Genomic DNA, 25,860 nt, shown 5'->3' with positions numbered 1-25,860 from the left:
TATTTACTGAATTCCTCTATTGTTCTAGGCCAAGAAGTGCTTGACGACTGTGAGCACGCTGAAGAAAACAATGACTAACGTCACAAAGAGAGACAACAGTGAAGCCAAAATTTGAAGTCAATTGTTTTATAACAAACGAAAGAGATCATTTACAAAGCAGGCTTATCACTATCTCAGAGGCAATGAAACTCTCACTTGGGAGCCCTGATGTCTGTAGCATGGGCATCTTCTCACCTTTTCTAGGTTTTACCCAGACTGGAAGTACAACCGTAGCCCCAATGTGGAGACTGACTCTGCAGCTCTCTGAGACAGCAAATGACGTGATGATCATGCATGGATCATCATACTGTTCTACAGTTATCTTTCCTGTCCTTAGGTAAAGCACCTCTCACTGTGTACACTATCCTCATATTCCTATCTTTCTTTTAATAATACCCAAGCCCTTCGTGTCTATCTAACCATTCTCTATCTATATGCCCACTTGCCTGCCATTTATCTCACTGACTAGAACTATGCAAATAAGTTACATAACTCTTCAGTTTTCTTTAAAATGTTTCTTTTGAGGATTTTTATACATGAGTACAATGTATTTCCATCTTATCTACCCTCTTTTCCTTCAAGCTCCTCCAAGTCCCCCACACCCTCTCAAATTCATGAGCGATTCCTCTGTAATTATTACTGTGATATGTCCTACTGGGTCCAGCTAGTATTGATGTATATGGGTGGGCACAGGGATGACCACCTTGGCATGGGCCACCTCTCAGGAAGCTTGATTCTGAAGAAAACTCATGTGCTCTCTCTCAAAAGCCTTCGATATTCTGTAGCTCCTCAACTCAGGTGAGTCCTTGTGAGCCCTTTTCTATTCATGCTGAGATGTGGGCTGGCGTGGCCTTCCGTTGCTCTAACGTGGGCAACTATATGGGTGAAGATGCATTCAAGTAGAACCAGGAAGTATTTTTCTTCTTTCACTATTCAGCCAAGGGGAGGGCCAGTGAGATGGGTGTTGAATTTAACGTGAAGAACTAAAATTTATATCTTCCATAAGGTCAATGATATTTTTGGAGGGAAATGTCCTAGACTGTACAAACGATACAACCCCTGAAACACTTATCTAATCAATCACCAACAGCACTGGAACCATTTTCGTTGTCACTTTGTTTTTAAGATGGGAACCCATGTAATCTAGTCTGACCTTGAATTAGCTATGTAGCCAAGTATTATCTTGAATTCTTGATCCTTCTCTTAAGTACTGAGGTTATAAGTATGCAGTACCATGATCAATGACCTAGAGGCTTAAAAGACCATATGATAAGCATAATTCATGCACTGAAAGAATATCTCCAAAGTTATTTGGTACATTTACCACTAGGGCAGAGCTGACCTTGAGTGTAAAACTATACAACTACCTAGAAAAGTTATCCATGTGGCTCACAGTGAGACAAGACTCTTACCACATTCATATCTTGGCATATTAGCATCCATGTTTCTCTCTTACATAGCAGACAGTGTCACTCGACAGAAAACAGAATGAAGAATTTTAGCATAAAAAGGAAGAGAATTCTTTTTCTTCATTATCCCACTTTAAAGACACATACTTCATGTTTTTCTTAAGTAGATAAATAGTTCTAACCCAAACACACATAATTTAAAGAGCTTTTATATAAATAATTTAAAGAGATTTTACATAAATAAAATGATTTAAAGAGCTCTTAAAAAGTCCTGATGGCAGAGCTCTACCCGTATAGATTTCTTTTCATTAACTGGTCTCTTCAGGGCCCAGACTTTGCATTTTCCAAAGCTTGCTATGTCATTTTAAAGTACAGCTACCTCTGTAACAAAAGAAGGAAAAGGAAAGCACACATCATTTCAAAAGATACAGAAAAATCAGTTGGCAAAATTTAGTGTCTTTCATGAGAAAATTCCCAAAAAGTTAGGAAAAGGAGGAAATTTCCTCAAGGCATAATACCCTTCTTTCCAGAAGCTAAATGCATACTCTGGCTTTTTCTTTAGGGTCAGGAATAAAGAGACAATCCTACAAACCCATTTCTGTACAAATGGTCCCAGAATCCTAGCAAGGACAACGGGACCAGAAAATAGATATAAGGTACCCAAATCAAAGTGGAAGAAGAAAAATAGCCTCTGTGGGTGGCATGCCACAAAATGTTTTTGCAACTAATTTAAAAATTCAGTAAAATTACAAGAAACAAAACACATATGAAATGAGTTGTAATTCTATACATAGGTAATGGACTATACAGAAAGGTCAAGGGTCATACTGACAACAGACTCAAGAAATAAGTTACAGGGAAATAAGCTTAATTAAGTAGAAAGAGATTTAAAACTTTGATGAAATAAACTAAAGGTGAAACAAAGAAGCTCAAGGGCATTCACAAGGGGGGGACCTGACACTGCCATAATGAGCAAAGCTATTTGTGGATCCAATTCAATCCTTCTCAAACTTCCAGCAACATTTTTTTTTTCATAATTAACAAAGAGAACAAGTCTGAAGTCCATTTGTAACAGAAAAGAATCTCATTGGTGAAAACAATCTTGAGAAATAACAAAGCTGAAGATGTCACAGTTTCTGGTTTCAAAATATTTTTAAAAACTACAGTAAATAAAACAGTATGGAAGTAGTATAAAGCCTGATAGACCAGTTCAGCAGAGCAGCTCATCCGGAAGTAAAGTTGCTTATCCACAGCTGACTGGTTGTTGACAAGGGTGCCAAGAATACACCAAGGGAAAAGGATAGTCTCTTCAACAATTGGTTTTGGAGAAACTGGATATTCACATACTCATACTAAAGAATAAAATTGGAATCACCATTCACCCGTATGTAATAATAACTCTGAAAATGTGCCAAAGATTTACTTATGCATGAGACCTGAAATGATATGCTCTCACCACGATAATACTACATAAAACTACCTTTAGGCATCATTTCTTGAATATGACACCAAACTCACAGACAACAGGAGTGAAAAAACAGGCAAGTAGAGCCACACTGGATTCTGCAAAGCAGACAGCAACGAAAGGGCAGCTAACAGGACAGGCGGCAGCATTTGTAAACCACACTGCATAAGTGACTAACCACCAAATGCATAAGAAGTCCCTCAGTTCAGCAGCAAAAAAGGCAACCTGATTAAAAATGAGCGGTTTTTTGGATAGATATTTCTCAAAAGAAAACATAAAATGTCTTAAAGGCATGTGACTCGATACTCAGTCTCACCATCTCTCACGTAAATAAAGATCAAAGCTACCTGGTGCTGAGGAGAGGGCTCAGTGGTTAAAGCATTTGCCAGAGCAGCAGCAAACACGAGGACTGGACTTTGGATACCCAGAATCTACATAAATGCCACTGGGCATTGGGTAGCCTACCTTTAATTCCAGGACTTGGAAGGCAGAAACAGGAGAGCCTCAGCACAACCTGACTAGCTAGAGTAGTCAGGTTGGTGAGCTCTGGGTTCAACTAAAAGACCTTGCCCCAAGAAATAAAACAGGTGAGTGATTGAAAAAGACTTTCAACTTCAACATGAACCCCCCCTCCCCATCCCATAGATGCACACACATATGCAAACACACATACACACACATACAGAAACGTGAGGTATCATTTCATTTTTGCTTGAATGACAGTTTTTAAAATGACAAAAGATACATGTTGGTGATAAAGGAAATACTTTGTAACAGAATTTATTATACCAATCATGAAAATTAGTGAGTTTCATTATGGTATTTCTAAGTTTTCTTATATTGCGATTCTACTGATTTACCGTCCCCAATACCCTTTCTTGCTCATTCTTCTTTTGTCTTCACTTTAGTCCCCCTCCCTCTCCCCAATAGTTTCCTCATCTGCTTTCGGAGTCTTTTAAAATCAATTCATATGATTAAAAAAAAAAAACCCACATCTTATGACACCTATCTTTCTGTATTTGGACTTTTTTTGCTTGACATAATGGTCTCCAGTTGTGTTTATTTTCCCATAAAGGATATGGGAAAATATGAAAATATGGTTTCATTCTTCTTTATGACTGTATAAAACTCCATTGCATGTACTGCATGTATTCACATATGGATAAAATTATATACATATATACACGCATGTGATTTCCTTTATTCATCTGTTGATAGGCACCTACACTGATTCTATAACTTAGCTATCATGAGTTGGGTTGTGATGAACATGGTACTCAGGCATAGCTTTTGCATGACTTCACTGCTGTTGGAGACATGCCCAGGGGTGGTAAACTGAGCGAACCGGAACCTTCACACTGTTTTCCATTGTGGCTGCAGCTATACACATTTGCATGCCCACCAACACTGCATACGTAGGTGTCCTTGGGAAGGGAACACTTGCACACTACCGGTAAAAGTATGAAAGGGTCTTCCATATGGAGAACAGCAAAGACATCCCTTTAAAAACATTAAAAGTAGACATACTGGGGGATCTGACACTCTCTATCTAGACACTATCTCTCAGTAGTGAAATCAAGATCATAGCGAAATGCCTGCACCCCCACAGTCACTGAAACATTAGTTATTCTAAATGTTCACTGATGACCAATGGACTGATAAAGTATGGCATATTAGTCTGCCTTAAAATGAAGGAAATTCAAGCTGGGCATGGTGACACACACCTTTAATCCCAGAACTCAGTGAGGTGGATTGCTGAGAGGCCAGCCCCGTCTAAGTAAGTCCAGGACAACCATTGTCTTCTGTGGCCTGGTAAGGCTGCTCCCCCCTTGGGGGAGGTGATCAAAGTGCAGGCCAATCAGTTCCTGTCAGAGACAGTCCCTGTCCCCATTACTATGGAGGCCACTTGGATACTGGACTGTCATAGGTTACCTCTGTGCAGGGGTTACAGGCCATCTCCATGAGTGGTCCTTGGCTGGAGTATCAGTTTCAGAAAACAGCTCTGTGCCCAGAATTCTAGGATCTGTTGCTGTCCTTGTGGAGCTCCTGTCCTCTCCAGGTCTTACTATCTCCCACTTCTTTCATGAGATTCCCTGCACTCTGCCCAAAGTTTGGCTATGAGTCTCAACATCTGCCTTGATACCCTTCAGGGTAGAGCCTTTCAGAGGCCCTCTGTGGTAAACTCCTGTACTGTTACCTGTTTTCTCCCTCCTCCAATGTCCATCCTCTTTGCCTTTCTGAATGGGGATTGAGCATCTTAGCCAGATTCCTCCTTCCTGATTAGTTTCCTTAGGTGTACAGATTTTAGTATGTTTATCCTATATGTCTAGTATCCACTTATGAGTGAGTATATACCCTGTGTATCTTTCTGCTTCTGGGATACCTCACTCAGAATGATCTTTTCCAGTTCCCGCCATTTACCTGCAAATTTCATGATTTCCTTTTTTTTTTTTAAATTTTATTGCTGAGTAATATTCCATTGTGTAGATGTACCACAATTTCTGTATCCATTCCTCAACTGAGGGGTATCTGGGCTGTTTCCAGCTTCTGGCTATTACAAATAAAGCTGGTACAAACATGGTTGAGCAGATGTCTTTGTTGTATACTTGAGCATCTTTTGGATATATGCTTAGCAGTGGTATAACTGGATTTTGAGGATGCACTATTTCTAATTGTCTGAGAAAGCACCAGATTGATTTCCAAAGTGATTGTATAGGTTTACATTTCCACCAGCAGTGGAGGAAGGTTCCCCTTTCTCCACAACCTCTCCAGCATGTGTTGTCACTTGAGTATTCATCTTAGCCCTTCTGATATGTGTAAGGTGAACTCTCAGGGTCATTTTGATTTGCATTTCCCTGATGACTAAGGATGTTGAACATTTCTTTAAGTGTTTCTCTGCCATTCGATATTCCTCTGTTGAGAATTCTCTGTTTAGCTCTGTTACCCATTTTTTAATAGGATTACTTGATTTGTTGCTGTTTAACTTCTTGAGTTCTTTATATATACTGGATATTAGGCCTCTGTCAGATATAGGGTTGGTGAAGATCCTTTCACAATCTGTAGGCAGTCGTTTTGTTTTGATGACAGTGTCCTTTGCTTTACAGAAGATTTTCAGTTTCTTGAGCTCCCATTTATTGATTGTTGCTCTTAGAGCCTGTGCTGTTGGTGTTCTGCTCATGGAGTTGTCTCCTGTGCCAATGAGTTCAAGGCTCTTCCACACTTTTTCTTCTAACCGATTTAATGTGTCAGTCAGGTTTTATGTTGAGGTCTTTGATCCACTTGGACTGTAGTTTTGTGCAGGGTAATAAGCATGGATCTATTCACATTTTTCTACATGTAGACATCCAGTTAGACCAGCACCATTTGTTGAAGATGCTATCTTTTTTTCCATTGTATGGTTTCAGCATTTTTGTCAAAAATCAGGTGTCTATATGTGTATGGATTTATTTCTGGGTCTTCTATTTGGTTCCATTGATCCACCATTCTCTTTCTATGCCAGTACCATGCAGTTTTTTATTGCTGTTGCTCTATAGTATAGCTTGAGATCAGGGATGGAGATAGCTCCAGATGATATTTTATTGTACAGGTTTGTTTTTAGTGATTCTGGGTTTCTTGTTATTCCATATGAAGTTGAGAATTTTCTTTCAAGGTCTGTAAAGAATTGTGTTGGTAATTTGATGGGAATTTCATTGAATCTGTAGATTGCTTTTGGTAAAATGGCCATTTTCACTATGTTAATCCTGCCAAGCTATGAGCATGGGAGATCTTTACATCTTCTAATATCTTCTTCTAATTCTTTCTTCAGAGACTGGAAAATTTTTTTTTCATACAAGTCTTTGACTTGCTTGGTTAGGGTCACACCAAGGTACTTTATGTCTTTTGTGGCTATTATGAAGGGTGTTGTTTCCCTAACTTCTTTCTCAGCCCTTTTGCCTTTTGTATACAGAAGGGCTACTGATTTTTTTTTTTTGAGTTTATTTTGTATCCAGCCACTTTGCTGAAGGTGTTTATCAGCTGTCGGAGTTCCCTGGTAGAATTTTTGGGGTCACTCACGTATACTATAATATCATCTGCAAATAGTGATATTAAAAGGAATAATAGTACCAAAGGTAGTGTGTGGGTGTCTGTGTGTGTGTATTGAGGGTGTGGGGGAGGGTAACCGCAAAACTTTACTTAGTTCAGTCTAGATTCAAGCCTGAAATATCTGCTCCACTCTGCAAAAACATGATTGCTTCAACTGACCTTGGTTGTATGGTATAAGGTTTCTATCAGTACATCATTGTTTTCTTCTTTCTTCTTGGAGTATATATTAAGGAAATAAATATACATTTTAATACCATGTATATAGATTATAAGCAAACCAGGAAACACGTAAGTATCTGCTATGTGTTAAACACTGGAAAGGCAAAATAAGAATAGTGCTTATAATATAATCAGGAAAATAAAAAGGATTCCTTAGTTAAGGTAGAAAGTGTTGAAAATAAGGTTGTATGAGGTTACAAAAACATAAATACAACTGACCATCAACTTTACTATTCATGAAAATTGGAGAAATGTTTTTACTTTCGCTGCAATCAGTACACATCAATGATAAAATCTTAACTGGTTTATTTCTAGGGGAAGACTCTTTCCCTTCTGCATTTAGAGCTCCACTTGTGCCTAGTAATTGCCTGATACATAGTGAGAGCATAATGAATATTTATGGATGGATGAATTAAAATTGAGAGGAAATAAAGACTTTATAAGGCCTACCGAACCAAATAAGGAATTTTTACATACTCAGGGGGAGGGAAAGCAAACTATGAGTTACAGATTCCCAATATAACAAGTAAAGGTTTTAAATCAAACACATTTCTCAACCATCTTTTATTCCAACAAACCGGTTTATGGGATAAACCAGACCATAAATTGGTCTTCAACATTCAGTCGTTACCCTTTGTGCATGCCTTTCCTGAAAGGAGATCAGATCTTGGAACGATGCGTTCAAGATATATGACCTGGAATATTAGAAGTCCTACAAGTACGTCTAGACTAGGCAATGCACCACAAAAGTGAGAGGATGACAACCTCAAGCCTCTAACCTATGTCCTCAAATGAGCAATCTCGCTCACAGAAGGCAAAGACCACCTTATTTAAATGGCACATGGATTCATACCCACTCTCAATGTGTATGTCTTTATTTTAACAAACTCCAAAACATTTTTAAAAGGAAAAAAAACCCACATGTGACATTAGATGAAGAAAGGGAGATAGATATTGCTTCAGAGTTCACTAGAGCTGCAGACTTTAAAATCTTAAAACGAGTCCCATGAGGCTTCAGTGGATGTCATGATGAAGATGAGATGTCATTAAAGAAGACCAAGACAAAGAGTATGCATTTAAGAAGCCAATTCTTATTGGTGATTTTTTTCCTTTTGGTATACTATTTGGTATAGAAACTGGTCACCAACTAAATTCTAAATTTACGTAAGTATATATATTTTCATGGAAGAAAATCTGTTTACAAATTCAAAGAATGTAGCTTACTTTTCCTACATAATTACTATAAAAATGGGTTTGAAATAATATTCTCCATTCCTATGGAGTAAGATTTCTTGGAGCTATTTATCTTAATTTTTCTATGTTTATGTTGACATCATTCTGGCAGCACATCTTTTTGGAATAATACAATAATCTTATCATTTTAGGCACTCCCCATAATGTGGTGATGATTTTTATCTCTTGTTCATCTGATAATTTTGTCCAACTCAAACATTCAATTCAAAATGTATTAACTTTTGAAAAGGGCTATCATTCTTTATAAGTAGGTATTTTTCTATCTATAATCTATTTCTCTATCTTCATCTATCTAGCTAGCAATCTGTCTGTCTCACTTAAGTCCATTATTCAATCAGAATTTAATGAATATTCATACTTTCAATGCACCAATAAATATATATCGTTAACCTATTCATCCTTAGATTAATCAATTTGTTAGGTTAATTTGAGTTTTCAGAAAATAAAAAAATCTCTCAAAAGATGCTTACATCTTTTTAAACTCATTTCCCAAAGGTTAACTTTGTTCTTAAGAACATTCGGCTATTTGACCCATTACCATCTCAAAGGAGCTGCAATTCCCCTCTTGACCTCGGACTTGGCATGGACCTAACACAGTGGTACAGATGATGCTACTCACAGTATTAAATGCCTTAGGCATCTGGAACTCCTTATGGGCAAAGTGCAGTGAACTGCCTGAAGACAAATCTAGAGCCCTCAGAGATGGATATGGACTATCAAATTTAAAAGAGAAAGTAGGAAGATGAATTCACCATAAACATTTTGGCATAGTTTATGAGAAGGGTGAAGAACTGGAGAGAGAAAAAAGCAGGTTTTTTTTAAGGTAGTTGGCTAATTGCTTAATTTACTGGAAATAAAATAAAATAAAGTACCACCACAAGAACAAGTGAAAAATAATAACAAATATTATATTTCACTTGGTGATGTAAGATAAGCAATAGCCACATTATCTGAGTTACTCAGTGAAACTGTATCTAATCTTACAGAAATCAGTAAAGGTCAGAGGGTGAAATGAGGGTCATGAGTAGAAGTAACTGTGAGTGCTCCAAAACTGTGTTAGGCAAATGCATCCCTGTCTAGAATAAGAACAGGGAGAAATCGGGAAAGGATTGTTTTCAGTCAGTGTCTTCCAGTGCCTGGCTTTTTCTGCACTAAAGCACCAATAGTTGGTTGAAGGCTTTATTGTTATGCTTCCCGGCCTTCACTGAGTTCCTTTTCCACATACTCATCAAATGAACACTTGGTATATTCTCCACAGAGGTTAAAGAAGGCTTTCTAGCAAACTTTCAGTCTGTGAGAGGTCATATTTAACTCCAGAAACTGAGAGGTGGCCATCTATTCCATAACATCTGGGAAATCTAACTCCATTTATAGTTTTATCAAGGTGGAGGTAGGGTAATTATTATTGATAGAGCTAGAAAATTCACACTTAAAAAAGACCTAAGAGATTGTATGGCCAGGCCTGAAAGATTCAAAGAATCAATTCGCCTTTGGTTTCCCTCTCTGTAAAATCTGCAGTGAGCCAATTTGTGCCACCAGGGCATAATAGGCTAGTAAGGTCCCACTGTGGGATGCTCTTCCCAGAAAGCTATCTTTAACCACAGATTGAATAGCTGAATCAACCGCTATGTTGCTTCTATCAAGAGGACCAGAATCTAAGCAGTTTAACCTAAACTTACCCTGTGATCACTGGTAAACTTGTATGGTTGAATTGCCCCTGCCCTCATTACTTGACTATTTGCTGAGTGATAGAATCTAACTTGTGATTTAGACATATCCCACCATTTCTTTTCAATCTCACTCATTTAACATTTCTAACGCAATGTAACATTCATACTGCTGGGGCAATAGGAAAGCTTCTCACACCTTTCAGTTTTGGGAGTTCCGTGTTTTGGCTCATTCTCATTGAATACTCAAAGATGCTAATTTGAAAAAAAAAAAAACTACAAAGTAGGCACATTCTAAATTTGTATATTTTGCTGTTACCGATGTCAGATTGCTATCTGTTATATTATCTGCATGTAGCATCATGTATTACACATTTGGTAAGCTTTTTATGTTTAAGGTTAATGAAACAGGTGAATCACAAGTTGGAATAAACTCCATTCTGTCCTTTCAGGTTCCAGTTGACAGGCAGCTGGAACCAAAAGAAGATGGCCTTGCCAATGGAGGCAGTCCAATGAAGCTGTCAATTGCCAGAGTGGACAAATGTCAGGATTGGCTTTACAGTTTGCAAAATATGCCTCCTGGTCATGTTTTGCAGTGTATGGCACTTTCAGTGAAAACCAGTTAGGAGCCGAAATTGTTCCCTTTGCTGGATCTCAAGATTCAGCTCTTAGTATCTCTTACATGCTGTTAAAACCCCATGTGAGCAAACAGATGAATTCGACTCACACTCTGATTTCAAGAGTTTCCCACTGCCGACACTTTCTCCAACTTGCATCTCACTACTTTTGCTGTGTGTTTATGAAATATGAAGGAGAGGAGTCATAAGACGGCTGACAACATGCAGGCATGATCAGCTAAGCGTCCAGGGAACAAACTGAGGAAAGCTGGATGACAGCTGTCAGAAAATACCAAATACATCCAACTACAATAGCCTGTACAAAAGGGAAGTTTTACAAAGGGGGTATGTCGGGTGTGACTGGAGGATTGGCTCAGTTTGAGGAGCCCCTTGCTCTGAGGGAGAAGGAACAGAGGGACTCAGAAATCAGCGCTGTACTTTCATTAAGATTTTAAAGGGCAGAAAAAGAAAAGAAAGAGACCCAAGCGAAAGATACCCAGAACCACTGGCGGGGGCGGGGGAGAAAACACCAGGGAAACCCTTTCTCTTGGCACTTGGCACTAGGGTAGAGCAGCCACTGGATGCCACATAAAATAGACCCCTGTTGAGTCAGCCACTTGGTTGCCTGAGACCCTCTGGAAACCACACTCACAGGGAACTCCGAAGAAGTGTCACAGGCCTACACCCTGAGAGCCAGCCAGCAGAACACCTCCGGCGGCCAAGGAGGAAACTCTCTGTTAGCACTGTGTGGGTTTCAGTAGAGTAGAAGTTTTATTGATGCTGGAGTCTTCAGGGAACAGGGACTGGGGGTTCATCTGCTCTGGGAGACATGATGAAGACTAGCAAGGGGCCGGGTCAACATTTGCAACCCAACCGATATCTGTAGTCTCAATATCTGTAGTCTAATTTCCCAAAGGTCAGCCTGGTTGACAATTAGGCAACTAGGCCTATGAGGCTTGACCAGTATCAGAGACACACAGAAGGATGGCTGAGAGGTACAACACGCACCTGGCAACCCAGGAGAGAATACCCAGAGACTGGAAGCAGAATTAGGCCAGACTGCATCCACACTTATCTCCCATGCAGCCAGGCTCACACTTAATCCTTCTTTACTTAGTACCCAATATGAATTTACCAGGCCAGCTCTGTCTTGCCCGGCTCTTGTTCTCTCTCTGATCTTTCCCCACCCCACCCCAATTCTTTCCTTGTTCTATTTCCTTTACATAAGCTTTCCTAAATGACATAGCCTAGTCTGGTTTATGGAATTACTGCATCTTAGCATCCTGACAGTTCAGATTGCATTATTGTTTTAGGTTATCTGACTGCATGCCTTTCCTTTCCTTTTCACTTTCTTCACCCCTGGCCTCATTCCCTCCCATTCCTTCTGTCCTCACATCTATGCATACTTTCCTTCTCTTCTCTTGTTCCTATACACCTAATACAAATCACTAATCTTAGTCCACTGTTTTTATCATTTCTACTCTTACACATGGCAACTAATACATTAGCATACATAGGACTATCGGTGTATATTTACTTCATGAAGTGATTGGTGCATAAACGGTTATGGCTTTTTATTTGACTATTACTGTTCTGTATGAACCTACCCCTTGATAGTAACTTTACAGAAGTATTCTGTTCTCAAAGGAGATCTGGGGAATAAGCCTGGTGCCCTGAATACCAGTCTAGCACAGGAAAATATCTTAACTCTGCTACAACCTCATCCCTCTTTACCACTGCAGACATTTTAGACAGAAAACAAACATGACTGAAAAACCAATAACCAATAACCTCCTCAATGCAAAATCACAAGAAACACAAACAACAATGATTATCTGACTCCTCCAAAAATCACCAACTCTACATTAAGGGTTCCAATGGGAGTAAATTGGGAAAAGTCACAAAGAATTCAAAAGAGTGGTTGTAAATATGTTAGGAGAAATCAAAGAGAACACAAATTATCAAAGAACACAAACAAACATCTGGGTGAAGACAGGAGGTCAGTACAAGCTATGAAAGTGAAATTTGGTAATGTGACATGCTGAAGAAAAGTACACTGAAAATGGAAATTCACTGCATCAAACAAACAAACAAAAAAGCTCCATGGGTAACAGAATAGGTCAAGGAACAGACAGAATATCAATAATTAAAAACAAGGTAGAAAAATTGAGAAACTCAGAGACATTGATAAAGATAAATACATTTAAATGTATGATAGAACACATAAAACCTATAAGTAACTATGAAAGGATCAAATCTATAAACCACAGGCACAGAAGGAGAAATTTCATGTTAAAACCATAGAAAGCATTTCATATTTTCCCTTCTATTGAAAATGGATTTTCTCATAAAACATATTCTAATTACAATTTCCCCTCCCCCCTCTCTACTTATCCAAGTTCCCCCCCTCCACTTCCCCTTTCCTCCAGATCTACTCCCTTTCTATCTCCCCTTGGAAAAGAACAGGTTTCTAAGAGATGCCAAAAAAACACAAAAAAATAAAACATAGTAAGAGGAAACAAAAACTACCACGTAGAATTTGGACAAGGCAAACTAAGAGGAGGAAAAGAGCCCCATGAAAAGGTACAAGATTCTAGAACAGACACAGAGGACCTGTGTGCAGACCTGTGAAGGCACTCTGCATGCTGCCTTAGTTTTTGTGAGTTCAGATGAGCTTTGTGCAGTTGGTTTAGAGGGCCTTGAATGCCAATTCTATAGAAAGAGAGGCTGATTTAGGTTCAGGGGTGTTTAAAGCACCAAAGAGACAAGAGCAGAACCCACCCCCACGTCATCATGTTATAACTAAAACACTCTACAGAACAGAGAATGTATATGGAAATCTGTAAGGAAGAAAGAAACACTGTCACACACAAAGGCAGGTATTAAAAATCTTATCTTTCGATCATCCTGAGTGAGTTGTCCCAGAAGCAAAAAGACACACATGGTATATACTCACTCATATAGACATACAACATAGGACAAACCCACTAAAACCTGTGCATCTAAAGAAACTAAGCAAGAGAGAGGACCCTAACTAAAATGTCCAATCCCCATCCGGAAAGGCAAAGAGGAGGGACATCAGAAGAAGAAGAAAACAGGAAACAACCTAGGAACCTACCACAGAGGGCCTCTGAAAGCCTCTGCCCTGCAGACTATCAATGCAGATGCTGAGCCTGATGGTCAACTGTTGGGCAGAGTGAAGGAAATTTTATGTAAGAACTGGGAAATAGTAAGAGCTGGAGAGGACAGGGTCTCCACAAGGAGAGCAACAGAACCAGAAAATTTGAACACAGGGAACTTCCCAGAGACTCATACTCCAACCAAGGACTATTCATAGAGATAACCCAGAACCCCTGCACAGATGTAGCCCAGAGTAGTTCAGAGTCCAACTGGGTTACATAGTAATGTGAAGAGGGACTGCCTCTGACATAATCTGATTGGCATGCTCTTTGATCACCTCCCCCTGGGGGGGAACAGCCTTACCAGGCCATAGTAGAGGACAATGCAGCCACTTTTGATGTGAACTGATAGACTAAGATCAGAAAGGAGAGGAGAACCTCCCCTATCAGTGGACTTGGGGAGTGGCATGCAAGCAGAGGGAGGAGGGAGGGTGGGATTGGGAGGGGAGGAGGGAGGGGCTTATGGGGGGATGCAGAATGAATAAAGTGTAATTGATGAAAAATTAAAAAATAAAATAAAATAAAAAAATCTTATCTTTCTTTTTCCTCTTTTTGTTTAGTGAGAGAATTTGACATTTATTCCTGAAAAGACAGCAAATTTTGGAGGTGAATTTGTCAATCACAGAAAGGCCAGCTAAGAAAATACAAACTGTTCACTTCATACCACATCATGAAATACTTAACACTTTCTTCCAGAAGCTGAAAAATGAAAAAAAAATGATGCCCAACATTGTACCATAATGTCCAGCAGGCGAAATAAGATCAAAGAAAGACACAAAGGCACAAGAGAAAAGAAACTTTGTTCTATAGTTTTCAAATAACAGACAAGAGTTTTACACTGGAATCCTAAAGAATATACAAAAATCTACCAACATTAATAATTCGCTTCAGAAAAATTTGATATGATATAAAATAAATGTTTCCATATGCTTGTATTCCCATATATGTATGTTTTAATATTACTTAGGGAATAAAAACTAAAATAACATTTACTACAAAAAAACCCAACCCATCATCAATTAACATATGATATACATGACAATTACTAAAAATTAAAAATATTACTGAGAAATATGAAAACTTAAATATGAGAGAAGGATGTCATGGTCATGGGTAAATATTCACAATATTATTAAATGTATTGTTTTTTCTTTTTTGGCTCTAGATGCCTTGCTTTTATTTTTTATTTATTATTATTAATATTTTTCCCTTAATTTTAACTAGATTCTTTTCTCACATAATATACTCTGATTATGTTTTTTTCTCCCTCTATTCCTCTCAGTTCCTCCTCCCATCCCCTATTCTACCATCTGGATTTACTCTTTTTCTATCTTTCATTAGAAGTAGGCTTCTAGGAGAGAATAATAAGATATAATAATATAAAACAAACACTGTTGTGTCAAATTTGGACAGGAATTGAGATATACTTTAAAATAACTGAATACTAATGATATCAGATCCACAGTCAAAACACACTAAAGATTAACCAACTAACCAACCTGTTTGTTGCCTCCTAGAAACATACCTCATCATCAAAGGCACATGCAACTTTAGGGTGAAAAGACAGAAAAGGAGTTCCAAATTAATGGAACTAGGAAACAAGAACCTCTTATATCTGAAAAAAAAAAAAAGAAGCTTCAACCTCACAACTTGTCATAAAAAATGTCACTTCATACTGACCGAGATGATTATATAATTTTAGATGTGTGTGTGTGTGTGTATGTGTGTGTGTGTGTGTGTGCTGAACATGGGTACACCAAATTTCACAAAACACAATTCTATGAAAAGTCATAAATTCACTCCAAGACAGTAGTAATAGTGTGTGAATGTAATGTCCCAGTAAATCAAAAGGTTATCAACAAATTTCTTGAATCAAAGATACACCATAAGAACTCTGAAAGGCTCTACCCTGCAGGGTATCAAAACATATGCTGAGGCCCATAGCCAAACTTTGGGCAGGGTTTAAGGGATCCTATAAAAGAAGGGGGAGATAGAAAGACCTGGAGGGGACAGGAGCTCCACAAAGAGAGCAACAGAAAATAAATCTGGGCCCAGGGGTCTTTTCTGAGACTGATAATCAACCAAGGACCATGCATAGAGATAACCTAGAACCCCTGCACAGATGTGGCCCATGGCAGCTCAGTCTCCAAGCAGGTACCCTAGTAAGGGAAACAGGGACGGAATGGCCTGTTCTTTGATCACCTCCTCCAGAGAGGGGAGCAGCCTTACCAGTCCACAGAAGAAGACAATGCAGCCACTCCTGATGAGATCTGATAGACTAAGATCAGAAGGAAGGGGAGGAAGACCTCCCCTATCAGTGGACTAGGGGAGGGGCATGCGTGGAGAAGGGGGAGAGTGGGTAAGATTTGGAGAGGAGGAGGGAGGTAGCTACAGAGGAGATCCAAAGTGAATAAACTCTATTTAATAAAAAATAAAAATTAAAAAAAATTAGGGTGGAAATTATTGAAATAGAAACCATAACAGTAATACACAATGAAACAAAGAGTGGGTTCTTTGAAAAGACAAACATGAGCGATGTGTCTGTAGCCAAACTAACAAAGAGAGAAAGTATCCAAATTAATACAATCAGATGTAAAAACTAATTCACTACAACACATTCAGAAAACCCTTAGGACACACCTTAAAACTACTTCCTTAATTTTGAAAACCTAAACAAGGTATGTGAATTTCTAGATTCATATGACCTACTAAAATTAAGCCAGGATGAGAAAAAAAGCAAAATAGATTTATAGCAAGATATATGATTAAAGTAATGATAAAAGTTATCTCTTGGCTAAAAACCATCCAAACCTAGAGAGTGTTCCTACTTGTCTCACCAACTGTGACTGAACAGCCTGCTCATATATCCAGCAAAGGACCAAGCCTAACCATGTCTCTTTAGCACTGTCACAACATCAAAACTCCCCTCAGAGGACCTGCTTCCCCCTAATGAATGGACTGTCAGAGATCAATGGGCACTAGAGAGTTAGGGTGTATCCCAGTTGGGAGAGCACTTGCCTAGCATGTGGGACCCACGGTTCATCCCTCCTGAAAAAAAAACAAAAACAAAAACAAAAAAATAGCAAATGAAGGTACCTAGGAGGAAGAAAAGATATTGCAGAAAGAAGTTGTGTTTTAAAACCTATTTCTAATATCCTTGAAGACACAAGAAGACCTAAAACAAGATAAAGATAATTAAGAGATCAATCAACTAAAATAATGCAAATATGGGTGATGAAATTGTAAGCACAATTAGGAAATGATTACACTATAGAAGAAAAGAGTTTGTCTACTGGCATAGGAGATGGAAGGTCTTTAGAGTGTTGTAACTCGCAACAGAAAGACTCAGGAAAGTTCTGGAGTATTCAGAATATAGATCCTTTGCAACTTATGGTAGGGTTGTTATCTAAAAAGAAAAAAAATTGAAAAGTAAGAGCTAAAAGCATTGCTTATGAAATTACTCCACAGAACAGAAAAGGAAGGGAGGTTATCAATCCCTTGTTTGATGAAGCCAGTATTATCCAGAAACTATAACCAAAAACGCTACAACAGAAAAGAAAGGTACAGGCTAAAGTGTCTGTCTCATTTGCAAAGAGAATCCATGATTATATTTAAAAGACTGTTCACCTTGATTAAGTTGCCTTCATTCGGAGATGGAAGCATGTCAAAACATGTGTAAGTCAATAAATTATCTCACATAAGTGTGAGATAATCACAGAAATCACAGGATCATCTTAATAAATGTGGAAAGGGCTTCTGACATAACCCAGTCTCCCCTCATGAGAAAGCCTTGAGGAGGCTGAGCAACTTCCCTCACACAGCAAAGGTTCTCCATCATAAGCCTGTCTCCAACACTAAACCGAATTAGGAAAAACTCAAGCACTCCCACTAAATTCAAGACAAGCATGCCTACTTCCTCCACTCTTAAAAAAGGTAATAATTAAAGTCTTAGATGGGAATTATAAGACAAGAAAAAAAATAGTTACACTACTCCCGAGTATTTACCCAAGGAGTTCAAGTGAACATATCACAGAGACACATGCACATCAAAGTTTATTGCAGCACTCGCCACTAAATCATGAAACCATCCTCAGTGCCCAACATAGAGATACAGATACAGATACAGAACATGTATAATGCAATTTTACAGCTAAAAAGAACAGTTATGTCTTTTGCAGGAAAATGTATATAACTAGGCTTAATCCTATTAGTCTTAAAAGAAATAGTGTTTATTTTTATCTCACTTGTGATTCTCATGTTTTATACAAATACATAAACTCTCTCTCTTTTTATATCATATATATATGATATCATATGATATATATATGTATATATATATATATATATATATATATATATATATAATATGCAGACATGATCAGCTAAGAGTCCAGGGAACAAACTGGAGAGAGTTGGATGACAGCTATCAGAAAATACTGCATACATCCCAGTACAATATATATTATATATATATTAATATATATATGATGTAAAAATAAGAGTAAATCTGTCAAAGTTCCAAAAAGGGCAATTATAAGAGTGAAAGGGGCCAAAAGGGAAAGTAGGGTGCTATGGAGGGACTGTCCTCAACATACAATATACACTTGTATGAAACTTTTTAGTTAAGACTTTAAAATGTGTCAGAGAATCAGTGTATACATGGATTCTTCTGCTTCACACTTTATACTGCATAGTGACTTTGACTAAATGTTCCTTCTTCATGCTGCCTTTAACACTTTTCACTGTCAAATAAAATCTTTCATTAAAAAATATTGCCATGGTACTTTATATTTTATAGTTTGGAGACAAATCTAGTCATAGACCACACAGCTCAGAAAGCAGCTTTGAATTATTATTACTCTTAGTAAAAACTTTCCATTCTAAGGCCCCAGGCATTTTCCATTCTGCCCAGAAGACGCTAGCAACTTCTATATCTGGGTTATCTCTCTTTCCAGCCATGCCACAGCTTCTATTGAAATTTCTATCTTTCCAAACCTTCTTATATTAAAATCCATCATCTATTGAACTTAACAGCTTTAAGGAATATCTGGTTACTAGAAAGGCTCTAAAAACAAAGCCAACATATCACTCATTTGCAAACTCTCTGGTAACAATGGAATGTTGATGCTATTATTAGCACCATAACTCATACATTCTACAAAGAGTTCCATGTCTTCATTAATGAGTCCAAAACCATTTCAAATAATAAACTGTTCTTCCAGAAGTAACATAAACAACTTAATTTTCCTGAGAAGTAATATGACTTCTCTGTTGTTTGTTACATAACACTATTTAAATACGTAGTTAGAGATGACCTTAACAATCCAAATACCTGTAAAGCTTAATTTGTTGTGTCTTCCTTTTCTTTCCCTTCCCTTCAATTACTTTAAGAGTAACACAATGGTTTGCGTAACCCTACCTACAAAACCCTGCTTCAGGGTAGCTACCTCTGACTCTGGAAGTCCCTAGAGGAACAGGACTTACTTGCTGCTCAGGCAGCGTCTCAGGGAGTAGGAGGCACCTCCACCACAGGTCCGGGAGCACTCACTCCAAGGGCCCCAGGCATCCCAGAGGCCTTCGCGGTCCTCCTCTGAGCGCACGGTCCTGGAACTCTGCAAGGAATGAGAGGACTGGTTAGCATCATGGTCCCTTCCTAACCTGAACACTCATCCTAACTCTGGATGCCTGTCTGTCCATGACGGCCACACGTGAAATGAGAGCCTGCACCCAATTCTTTCACTTTAGTAATGCATGTCTATTTGACTAGAGGGATATTTGAGTTTAACTATAATGGCAATGACCTAAGATAAAGATCGTCCTAAGAGGCCAGTTGGAAAATAAAGGCATGAACAGAGGTATCTAAACGAGAGACAGACAGACTGTACTGATGTCACCTTGCCCTGGATCCCCGTCCTCTCCTTCCTGCAGGGAACTGCGGCTCTTGAAGGTTAGGCATGCACCCAGCAACACAGCTTCCCAAACCCGACCGTGGCGTACACAACCAACATCGGAACAATTATATGAAATGATCTTAGTCAGGCAGAGATTTCCTCCAGGTAAATGGATTGGTTTGCTATTTAAAAATTTTCTAGGAAACAAACAGGGCATCAGCTGTAAAGGTAACTGCTGTAATATTCTGGTCTCTGTGTTGGACTTCACAGTCTTCACAGGTAATGTTTGGGCTTTAGCTAACAGCAAAAGTGGCACCGTTAGAAACTATGAATTTGGATGTAGATTCTATGTTTCACTGGCTTTTAATCAAATATCTTATAACCCCCTAGTCTCTTTCTACCAAATGGAGATAACATTATAGCCATGCCATAACACACACACACACACACACACACACACACACACACACACACACACACACCCTACCTAGGTGATTAGCCGAATAATTTTAAATTGACCTTTAGTGCTGGAGTAAAGCATTAATTCTATATTCTGCAGCAATGTGAATAGGGTTTTAACCGACACATACCTAACTTAAATCCTAAGTCACTGAAAGGGGAGCAAGGATGTGTAAGGTTGTAAGCCAAAGATATGCTCCACTCAGCACATCAACTCAGCAGAATATCCTGGTTCCAGGCCCTCCTGGCTACAGAAACTTCTACATAGACCCTTTGTGGTTGTTTTCTTATCCTAAGAAAAGTGAATACAGAAAAGACATCACATTAATGACTCACTTAGGGGATTAAAAGCCAATTCGCAGAGAAGTCAAAGTAGGAACAACTCAATGTCTATGCATAGATGGATGCAAATAAAATGTAGAACAAGCATGCAATGAGATGTTACTCAGCCTTAAAAGGAAACTGTGACCCGTGTAACAACATGGGTGAGCCTTGAAGACACTATTCTAAATAAGATAAGCTAGGTGCAAAGGACATACACTGAGTATGACTAGAATATGGCTGCCTAAGGTACCTTGCATGAGTGATTCCAACTGCACAGTACCTTAGGTGGCCATATTCTAGACACAGAAAATAGAAGGTGGTTATTAAGGACTAAGACAAAAGGCCTAAGGAACTGGTGTTCATTGGTTTAGATTTTCCATTCAGAATGGTAAAATCTTCCTCAGATGGATGGTGGTGGTTGATGCACGAAAATGTGAGTGAGTATTCTTGATGCCACTAAGTTGTGTGTACCTAAAAGTGGTTGAAGTGGTCAATTTTAAGTACTTTTTATCACAACAAATATTTTTAAAAATCATGTAAGACCAAAATAAAAAAAAATCATTTAAAGCCTTTTTCCTAGTCTTATTTAATGTTATTTGCTTCTTATTCACACCATCTATCATCACAGCGGGCATGGTAAGGTACAAGAGATATGCTTGTAAGGTAGTTGGAAAATACATGATAGTTGTTTCTGTCGAATGTAGTCGAGGCCCTATACTCTTCGGGTATTTCCCTGCAATCCCTGACTTCTCACAGTAGTGTCCTAAAACTACCTGCATTACTGCATCTCTAATAAGCTGCCAGAAGTTGGAGGCACAAAGCACAGGTAACAGAACATCGTCAGCATCCTCATAGCCTGTGTCCTACCTGAAGAAGTGAAGTCCAAAGCCCCATGAGTGCGCTAAGGGGCGCTCAGAGTCCCTATATTAGCTAGTGAGAAAGGAGTTCACATACGCATGTCACACCAAAGTAATTTCTTTACTTTGCCAAAAATCATCAGGTATTTTGGAACACACTTTGTTTTGCCCTCTGTGAGCAGATGATAGGATTGTTGAGTCAGTCTTGACTGCACAGACCTGGAACCCCAGATTTTTAAGAGCCTGAGTTTGGAAGATCAAAAGTTCAGGCCTGGCCTCAGTTATAGAGAGTGCAAAGCTGCCAGAGTGACTCAGAAAGACCCTGTCTTGAAGCCAAGTAAAATGAAGGCCGGGGCTACAGCTCAGTCAGCCACAGGGTACTTGCACAGCATGTGCAAGGTGCTAAGTTTCATCTCCAGTTCAAGAGGATCACTGGGGGGCCCTGTAGAGAGAAGTACAGGGATCTATTGAGGAACTATTTCTGTAACAAATATATGTTTTTGTGATGTCATTTTCCTTATCTTACTCAGATGCAGTGTGACCGAAACGGAGGCAGTATACAAATACTGTGATTCACAAAGTGAGTGAAGTGAGTCAAATGAGTGTGACAACTTTGATGAGATCCAAATGTGACACTAAAAAGGCAAAAAAAAAATTTATTTGTAGCATTTTAATGTGAACTTTTTCCATATGAGGTGAGGCCAAAATATTCAATGGAGTGTCCCTCTCTGAGGAACACACTTAGAGAATGATGGAATGTTTTGTGTGTGTGTGTGTGTGTGTGTGAGTATGTGTGTGTTTTAAATAAATCACTGGTTCTCAACTCTCCTAATGCTGCAACCCTTTAATATGTTCTTCATGTTTTAGTGAACCCCAACCATAATTATTTTTGTTGCTACTTCATAACTGTAATTTTGCTACTGTTATGAGCTGCAATGCAATGTTCTTGGAGATAGAAATTTGTCAAAGGGGTCGCAATCCACAGGTTGAGAACCACTGCCTTAAATGGATGCTCGGCTCTGCCATTGCTATTTCATGTGACTTGTCAAAGGCAACACTGGAAGGCTCTACAGTCAGATTTCCCTGACTATATTATTGCCAGATTTCAAGTTACAAGGGTCATCACAATTAAATACAGTGAGTACCCACATTTCTCTGAAAGAGATCTTGTGCTGGTTTAGAGATGAGGTCCAGATCTACTTTTCAGAGTAGAAGAAATTCCAAGTTCTCTTTTAGTAAGTAGGATAAACACAGTTTATTCCAACTGTGTTTGTGTTTAATGTTAGAGAAAGTGATTTTCCTCCTCTTTGACTGTGCCAGAGTTCTACATCTGCAACCAGAAACAACATTTGAGCAGTTTCTTAAAAGATTTCTTAAATGATCTTAAGATCATTTAAAATCCAGAATATTTGTTTATTGCGGTTCTTAAGGCAGTCTTCAATACAAGCAACTTTTTTGTCTGGCCGATTGAGCTTTGTTTATTTTTCTCTTTTGAATATGCAGCCCTTTTGACTTTTTGGCAGCATATTTTTTAGCTTAGTGTTTTGAGTTGATCAAATTATTATGTAGCACACAAATATGGAACCATATACAGAAAAAACATATAAACACTCTCATAAATACACATGGAAGTGGATATATATACAACTACTAACCTCAAAGCACATAATTAAAGTCTAAAATGAAGAGCCATCAATTCTAAACTGGCTTAACTTAAGAGTAATGAGTTAATGATCATTTTGCAATGATCCAAATTGCAAAATTCTAAAATCTCTGCCTTATTTTGGAGTAACTCTATTGTTGGAAAAGGGCCTGCTGGCTGGCCTTTCCGGTTCAGTTTGGTTCAAATGGATGTGCAGAACAAGGGATTTCTCCTTGCTGACACTAAAATATTGATAGGAGGGAGGAGATGGTTCTAGATTGTGCTTCAGAGGGAAAAAAAAACCCACCAATTTTTAATATGAGCTCAAGCTGTAGATCCTGCTACAGACCCTGGCCTTGTCCTTTCATGGAGGCCTATTTGCTCTGTGCTTCTGCCAACAGGTACCTATTTTGTAGTTTAATGCTTTGTTTTGTGACTCGCCCTGAGTTAACCACTCAACAGTATTGTTTTAAGTGTGTAAAATATGAGTTATATATTTATGGAAAACTGAAGCTCATTGAAAAAATAATGGTAGGTATCAGGTAGTTATAAAGCAATGCTGGATGCATCTGAAACCAAAAATCTAGACTTCTATAGAGCCAGTGTGTTCCAATTTGATTCTTACAATATCCATGTAAAGCTTTAATTTTAGTGTTTCAAATAGTCATGCACACTATTAAACACAGTGGTCATGAGATTGTCTCTGAAAGCAGAATAAAAAAAAACCAGTAACAATGGGACAATGGCCTTAACTAGCAACATCAGCGACAGAGGAAACAAGCATGAAATTGTCATTAAGTCAATGTTTAACCAGTAGGAAAATTACCACGACCAGCCAAAAGATCGCCCATATCACCAGACTAGTGCAACTGTTAGCCCCCACCACCTGAGCTTTCCTGTAGAGCTGATAGTGGTTAACACAGAGAAAGCAGAAAGATTTTAGAGCCACTGGTTGGGGAAGATGGCTGCAAAATAATGTTTCCTGGGTAATGCAGGACCTCTGCGCTCATAGACCTCTGACAAGAGTAGAGCCAGCCTAAGACCTTCACAAAATAAAGCCAGTCAATTGTGCCTCCTCTAGAGGGGTGGGATCACTGGTGAGGAGACAGTGACAGCTGATGGCTACTTGGGGGGGAAGGTGAGACTCATTTCCTTTTCATCAGTGTGACTTTTTGTAGATGACCAACGTTTCAGAGGCGGCTGCTCTACACTCCTGTGTGTAAGGGTAGTCCTAACTGGACATGGTGGCTACGAACAATGATACAGATACGAAGTTGAATTTGGGGGCGCTGCCTGAGAAGAAGTGGTAGTAGAGGAAAAGATGGATATAACCTAAATATGTCATAGGTATGCATAAAACTATGAGAGAACAATTTTTTAAGTGAAAAGGCTGTTGAACAGAGGGACTAGCTCACTTGACGTTGGAGTGTTTGTTTTATTTCTGTTATTAGATGAATGAGAATGGTCAGTAGGCATCTGATCCCCCCCACCATTGGACAAGTCAAGCAAATAATGAGAGAAGGAAGGCCCAAGTCATGGTTCTAGAATCATATAAAATTGAGTATCTTTATAAAATTACTCATTAGAAAATATCATGTCTGTCCTCTCCAGGTCTTTACTAACTCCCCCTTCTTTCATAGGATTCCCTGCACTCTACCGAAGATTTGGTTATGAGTCTTAATATCTGCTTTGATACACTGCTAGGCAGAGTCTTTCAGAGGCCCTCTGTGGTAGGCTCCTGTCCTGATACTTGTTTTCTCCCATGTCCAATGCACATTCCATTTGTCTTTCTAAGTGAGGATTGATCATCTTACCCTGAGTCCTCTTTCCTGTTTATCTTCTTTAGGTGTATAGATTTCAGTATATTTATCCTATCTTATAGGTCTATATAAGTGAGTATATACCATGTGTGTCTTTCTGCTTTTGGGATAGCTCACTCAGGATGATCGTTTCTAGGTCCCACCATTTGCCTGCAAATTTCATGATTTCCTCATTTTTAATTGCTGAGTAGCATTCCATTGTGTAAAAGTACCACAATCTCTGTATCCATTCCTCTGCTGAGGGACATCTGGGTTGTTTCATAGGAGCTCTACAAGGACCAAATATATCAGGGCATGGGTCTTTCATGAGACTGTTTCTCCAACCAAGGACAATGTATGGATATAACCTAGAACCCTTGCTCAGATATAGCCCATGGTACCTCAGTATCCAAGTGGGTTCTCTAGTAAGGGGAACAGGGACTATTTTTTACATGAACTCAATGGTGGGCTCTTTGACACCCTCCCCCTGAGGGAGGAGCAGCCTTGCTAGGCCACAGAAGAGGACATTGCAGCCAGTCCTGAAGAGACCTGATAAGCTAGGGTCAGATGGATGGGAGGGGAGGAGGTCCTCCCCTATCAGTGGACTTGGAAAGGGGCAGGGAGGAGATGAGAGAGGGATGGTGGGATTGGGAGGGAATGAAGGAGGGGGCTATGGCTGGGACACAAAATAAATAACCTTTGATTAATATAAAAAATAAAAAAGACAAAAAATTAAAAATTAAAAAAAAGAAAATGTCATTTCTAGGTTTTCAGTGCCATGTACTGACTTTTAAATGAAATGGTTGATGAAGCATATGCTTTTTCATTGGAAAACTCAACAACCAATCACCCAATATCATTGATCCACTGCTCCAGGCCAGTCAACAAGTCTAAAGCATAAAAATATACCAAGCTCATAAAAATATAACAAGCTGAGGTGGAAGATCATTACATAT

At 38.8% G+C, this 25,860-nt stretch overlaps 1 protein-coding gene across 6 annotated transcripts in view; it reads right to left on the bottom strand.

The window, feature by feature from the left end:
- Positions 1-25,860, bottom strand: part of Adamtsl1 (ADAMTS like 1) — a 904,412-nt gene that overhangs the window by 346,730 nt on the left and 531,822 nt on the right. For all 6 annotated transcript variants that reach the window (XM_060365805.1, XM_060365807.1, XM_060365806.1 and 3 more), the window contains one exon: positions 19,417-19,544. In XM_060365805.1, the coding sequence (XP_060221788.1) occupies positions 19,417-19,544 (128 nt within the window). The remainder of the gene's footprint in view (positions 1-19,416; positions 19,545-25,860) is intronic.

Source organism: Meriones unguiculatus, chromosome 12 (assembly GCF_030254825.1).
Source record: "Meriones unguiculatus strain TT.TT164.6M chromosome 12, Bangor_MerUng_6.1, whole genome shotgun sequence".
In the NCBI taxonomy this organism is placed as follows: Eukaryota; Metazoa; Chordata; class Mammalia; order Rodentia; family Muridae; genus Meriones; species Meriones unguiculatus.
This window is presented reverse-complemented; position numbering and strand designations above follow the sequence as displayed.